At 45.1% G+C, this 6,000-nt stretch overlaps 1 protein-coding gene across 2 annotated transcripts in view; it reads left to right on the forward strand.

Moving 5' to 3' along the window:
* The window catches only part of Tmem268 (transmembrane protein 268), a 23,770-nt gene extending 18,007 nt beyond the window's left edge, over positions 1-5,763 (forward strand). For both annotated transcript variants that reach the window (XM_042678737.1, XM_042678736.1), the window contains 2 exons: positions 872-1,051; positions 3,854-5,763. In XM_042678737.1, coding sequence (XP_042534671.1) covers positions 872-1,051; positions 3,854-4,033 — 360 coding nt within the window. In that variant the 3' untranslated portion in view covers positions 4,034-5,763. The remainder of the gene's footprint in view (positions 1-871; positions 1,052-3,853) is intronic.
* The last annotated feature ends 237 nt before the right edge of the window (positions 5,764-6,000 follow it).

Here is a 6,000-nt window from a genome sequence, read left to right on the forward strand (position 1 = left end):
GCCTGGATCTCTTCACATTGAGAATTCTGTTAATAATAAACTAACGGGTCCAAAGATCTCCTGTATTTAGGTGGTGTCACTTGTTCAAAGGGTCTTTCTACCATTTGTTTAGAAAACAGGAGATATTGCTGCTTCTGCCAAGGAGAAAATAGGCTCTGGGAGCTGTTCCCTGACTGTGGTTATGGTCATAGCACTGGTGATGCCCAGGGCTTTGAGTCCCAGCTCCTTCTCTAGGAGTTAGCCTGCTCTTTGCTGTGGACACCCTGCAGTCAGTTTTAGAGTCAGGGTTGTGGTCTCACTCTGATTCTGGCTCTTTATCTGCAGTGTGGCTTTGGGCGAGGACCCAAATCTCAGTGTATCTATCTGCAATGTAGTGATAGAGACTCTACCTCAGGCTGCTGTCAGGAACCATTTTCTGGTGTGTGTGTGTGTGTGTGTGTGTGTGTGTGTGTGTGTGTGTGTGTGTGTGTGTGTGTGTGTGTGTGTGTGTGTGTGTGTGTGTGTGTGTGTGTGTGTGTGTGTGTGTGTGTGTCTCAGTGTATCTATCTGCAATGTAGTGATAGAGACTCTACCTCAGGCTGCTGTCAGGAACCATTTTCTGGTGTGTGTGTGTGTGTGTGTGTGTGTGTGTGTGTGTGTGTGTGTGTGTGTGTGTGTGTGTGTGTGTGTGTGTGTGGTGTGTGTGTGTGTGTGTGGTGTGTGTGTGGTGTGTGTGTGTGTGTGTGTGTGTGTTTGGGCGAGGACCCAAATCTCAGTGTATCTATCTGTAATGTAGTGAGGTCAGTCTCTGGCTCTACGCCTGGATCCACCTCTGCTGTCCAGATCCCTCCTGACTTCAGACACACCCCAGCCTCCTTCCTTTCCTCTACAGTCCTCGCTGAGAAGCAGATTGAGCCAGTTGTGTGTTGTCATAGAGACGAGGGTGAGCCCCACGGTGGAGAGGCCTGAGGATGTTGAAGATACCCCTCTCCTAAGCAGCGGCCCTGATCCTCAGGAGAGACCACTCATACAGACCCAGCTCCACCAGCTCGTCCCTGACGCTGAGCCGGAGGTAATCAGTGCACGGCCATCAGGCTGCGGCTCCCTGGAGGGCACCTGTGTAGACTTTGTCCGGGGACAGCTTTAGGTTCTTGGGGCGGGGGACGGGGGGGGGGGGGGGGGGGGGGACATGGTTTCTTCAGTTTCCTAGAGACCATCCAGAACAAATATGTCTTTCACTTTTTCTGTTTACTAAAATACTTTCTTTGCTTTGATTAAATTTTTAAATTGTTATTATAAAAGTGCTTTACAGAAGGGTTACAGTTACATAATGCTTTGATTTTTCTTACTGTATAGCTCAGGCTGTTCTTGAACTGGTCATCCTGCAGCCTCTGTCTCCCAAGTGTGTTGGGATTACTGGTGTATACTACCAGGCTTGCCTTACCTTAACAATTTAACAGTTAACTTAAGGGACTCCATTTGTATTTATTGGGATTTTTGTTGTTGCATTTTAAAATATCTTGCCTTTTTTTCTTTTTGAGACATGGTCTTATTAAGTAGCCCAGGCTAGCTTTGAACCCACAGTTCTTTTTGCATCAGCCTCTTAAGTGCTGGGTTGGCTGTCTGTTTTGGATGGTTACATTGGAGGGTGGTTACCTGTTGATGTAGTGTGTCTCACCAATATTGATGAATAATTGGTCATTAAAAAATATATTCATACCTGGGTTCTAGTGGCTCATGCCTGTAATCCTAGCTACTTAGGAGGCTGAGATCTGAGGATCATATAGTTTGATGCCAGCCTGAGCAGGAAAGTCCATGAGACTTTATCTCCAATTAACTACCAGAAAACCAGAAGGGAAGCTGTAGCTCAAAGTGATAGAATGCTAGCCTTTAGTGAAAAAGCTCAGGGAGAGCACTCAAGCCCTGAGTTCAAGCCCCATGACTGACAAAAAAAAAAATCTATTCATAAACTGGGCACTGGTGGCTCACACCTATTAGCCTAGCTACTTGGGAAGCTGAGACCTGGAAGACTATGATTCTGAGTCAAGTCTGAGAGACTCCATCTACAGTTAACCAACAAAAAGCCAGGCTGGAGGAGAAGCTCAAGTGGTAAAGCACTTAGCTGAGTAAGCAAGCCAAGCATGAGCAAGAGGCACCAAGGTCAAGCCTAGTGCTGAACCACATTAAATCTCTTCACTTCCCTCCCAATGAATATATATATATATATATATATATATATATATATATATATATAGCAGAAAAAGATGGATAAGGCCGTGTACTTTATAGTGACATGCATATCTGAATTTATGTGCAAAAGCATATTAAATATGGGTCTTTAAAATTATTTTTTCAAATTCATCCAGGCCCCTAGTAATACAATTTCCTGTCCTGAATATCAAGCGTGTATGTGCATGTTTTAAAAGTAGCTGTCCTTATAATTCAACCAGGGAAAATAGAGTCGTGGCCCAGGTCTCAGCGGAGACCAGACCAACCTATTTCAGCTGACTCCTGATATCTGTGAAAGACAGAGAGTTAGAGTGACTTCTTACAGCTTTACGGACTTTTATCCTGCATAAAATTCTTTAACATGCCCTCTGAGGATGCTCGGATTAGTTTGTCTTGTTTGATGACTAAGAGGTCAACGGACGTGCCCCAGCTCAGAGAGCAAGAATTTGGCAAAACCAAGGGAGAAGCCAGCCCTGCTGATTCTTAGGAAGCCATTTGTCTTATTATAGTTCTTTACTTCCTTTTCTTTTAATTAACTAATGTATTTATTTTTGGTTGATCATGGCCTTGAACTCAGGGCCTGGGTGCTGTCTCTGAGTTCTTTTGCTCAAGGCTAGTACTCTACCACTTTGAGCCACAGCATCACTTCTGGTTTTCTGGTGGTTAAGAGTCTCATGGACTTTCCTTTCCAGGCTGGCTTCAAACCTAGATCCTTAGATCTCAGTCTCCTGAGTAGCTAGGATTATGGGTGTGAGCCACCAGTGTTCAGCTTTTATTTTATTTTTATTATCTTTAAATAGTTGCGCGAAGATGCTCTTCATCCTATTGATTTTGGACTAAGTGAGAAGCCATCTAAGCTAGTGATATTATTTAATCTAAACCATCTAAGTTAGTGATATTATTTGAAAGTTTTGATGTTTGCTAGCCCAAAGAACAGCTTAAAACAAAAACCAGTGCTAACAGACATGTTGAGTTTGGGCAGATTTAATAGTAATGGGGTAATATTCATGACATTTCTTGAGCCATTTATTGATATTTCTTGATGATATTTGGTAAGCATTTAGCACTGGGCTAACTGCTTCCTGTCTGTGTGCTCCACAGTCCAGCCAAAGCTCTGGTTCTCTCTGACGTGGGTGGAGCTATGAGCTCAGCGGGTGGAGGGCCCCACTCAGGGATAGCACAGAATGGATGGGCTGGAATTTCCTCCTGGCCTTCTTGTTTTGGAAGTCTGCTCTTAACTCATAACTCTGCAGATGTAAACAGCCTCCATGTCAGGCACAACTGTGTCTTTTATATGGAGAGTGGACAAAGTGTTGTGAAAATCTGTGACCCCTCATAAGCAATAGAAGCATTGTCCTTGTTTTCCCAGCCATAGACCCACGTGGGGTGCTTTCGTAGGAGAAGAGCATACGTTGAATCCAATTTTTAAAACCCCTTTTCTTCCTTACCTTTTCTTCTCTTTTTTTTTCATTTTAGTAAAAACATACATAATAGAGAATTTGAGCATAAATTACAGTGACAAATGGGAGTAGGTGCCAGGCATTGCTGTGTCACCATCACCACCATGGTGGCTTGGCCTTCCTCTGGTGCCTCCTCCTGCCCTTAAGGTCCCCGTGGTCCTCACTCTGCTTCCTGCCTCCTCCAGGAAATGGCCCGGCAGCTGCTGGCAGTGTTTGGTGGCTACTACACACGGCTCCTTGTGACCTCCCAGCTTCCCCAGAACATGGGGACACGACACACAGACTCTCCAAGGGTTCCATGTCCCTGCCAACTCATAGAAGCCCACATCCTGGGCACGGGGTGCTGCCCACTGCTGACCAGGTGACCCAGGGACAAAGCCTCATCTTCCTCGAAGACTGAACCATGGGGAGACCTCAGGAATTCAAGACCGCAAGGAGAGCATCACTGGGGGTTACCACCAGACGTGGTGCTCACCCTAGGGTCCTGTCTCGTCCACATTGCATGCTGATCACAGGCCTCATGGGAGCTGTGACTTGTGATCTGGCGCCAGCCCAGATCCCCTGCTGAGTTATGTGGATCTGTGGTGTGAATGGAGAGACTGCTTTCCATCCCTTCCCTTTCCTTCCCACAGGCCCAGGAGAATGGGAGGTAACCACACAGGGAGAATCTTCAAGTGATGTTGCCATCCCCCACCACTTAGCCAGGATACTGCTCTCCATGATCAGCCTCTGACCTCTAAAGTTCTGTGCAAGAGAGACACATAGTCCCAGAACTTCCTCCACGCTTGGTTTTGTTCCATATTTTGTGGCCTGCAGTGATACCTGTGCTTGTCCGCTAGCACCAGGTTACAGAAGACAGAGGGAGAAGACAGGAGGAAGAAAAAGGTGGCAAAGGGCAGATAACTGTTCACTGATGATTTGGAAAGGTGGATCCTGTTTGACTTGAAGACAGATTGGGTTCAAGGGCACACGTGCTTGTCATTGTGGTTTTCTCCTGAGACAGAGCAATGGCTGAGGCTTTCTGACACTAACATTGTTGTGGGGGAGGTGTGATCAGTCTTGTAATTCTGTGAAAAGCTCAGAGACATCCAGGTGCTCTGCTTTAATGAGGGTCAATTAGAACCTGTGGTTCTAATAGGCCTACAACCCAAAGCCCTGGCCTGGCCTCTGATGGCAGCCAATCCCCACAAACCTAATCTTCACCTGCAATTAGGCCTCATCTCCCACAAAACCCCCATTATAAGTTGAAACTTTCTCCTGAACTCTTGTTCATATTTCTCCTGTCTGTTGTTTGGACTCTTATTTAAGCCTCAGAGTCCACTTTCCCTTCTCCCTCCCTCCTTGAGGAAATCTTCCAGTCTCTATCTCCTTTAAATCCATGATACAGTGACGACCCATACTGTTGTTTTGTTATGAATTCTACATTCCTGTGTGTATATGCCAGCTTTTCTAGCTAGACTGTAAACTCCTCAAGGTCAAAGACTGTAACACGTATCTTTTGTGTTTGGCCTGGACTTGCAAAGGAAAGAAATCCTGTGGCTTCGTTGTTTTTCCATCGCTGTGGCAGTTGGGCAAATGATTTTTCAAATGCGGTTGAATGTGGGGACCTGGATCACGGTGGCCCTGGGTTCTGGTTGTGAGCTAACACTCTAGTGGTGGAACTTGGTGAGTTGCTTTCTGTGGCTGGCCCTCCAAGCTGGTACCTTGGATGGTTCGTTAAAGCCCTGACTATTTAAAAAACAAACTTTTTTTAAAATTAATTTTTAAAAGTTATTTTAAAATAGTTATTTTTAAAGAGTTTCAATTCAGTATGTCAATTTATATATACAGTACATCTTGATAGGACCCAGATTCTTTAAACAACTTTATTGTTATTATAAAGGTGATAAACAGAGGGGTTATAGTTACATGTCAGTCAGGTAAAGAGTACATTTCTTTTTGGACATTGTCACCCCTTCCTTTACACTTTCCCAGTCTTTCCCTCAGACTCAGTTTCTTAAAGAAACTTCCAGGGCCAAATTCCGATAATTTCCAGCTTGTTCTGCTGGCTTTCCTTCCTTTCTTTTTCTTTTTCTTTTCCTTTTCCTTTTTTTTTTTTTTTGTTGGTTGTGGGCCTGAACTCTAGGCCTGGGCACTGTCCCTCAGCTCTTCAGCTCAAGGCTAGTGCTCTACCACTTAAACTACAGGACCACTTTCAGCTTTTTCTGTTTATGTGGTACTGAGGAATCGGACCCAAGGCCTCAAGCATGTAAGGCAAGCACTCTGCCACTGAGCCACCTTCCCAGCCTGGCTTTCCTTTCTTACAGGCAGAAAGGCCCTAGGACCCCATCCC

Source organism: Dipodomys spectabilis, unplaced genomic scaffold (genome assembly GCF_019054845.1).
Source record: "Dipodomys spectabilis isolate Male_0828 unplaced genomic scaffold, ASM1905484v1 ptg000046l, whole genome shotgun sequence".
In the NCBI taxonomy this organism is placed as follows: Eukaryota; Metazoa; Chordata; class Mammalia; order Rodentia; family Heteromyidae; genus Dipodomys; species Dipodomys spectabilis.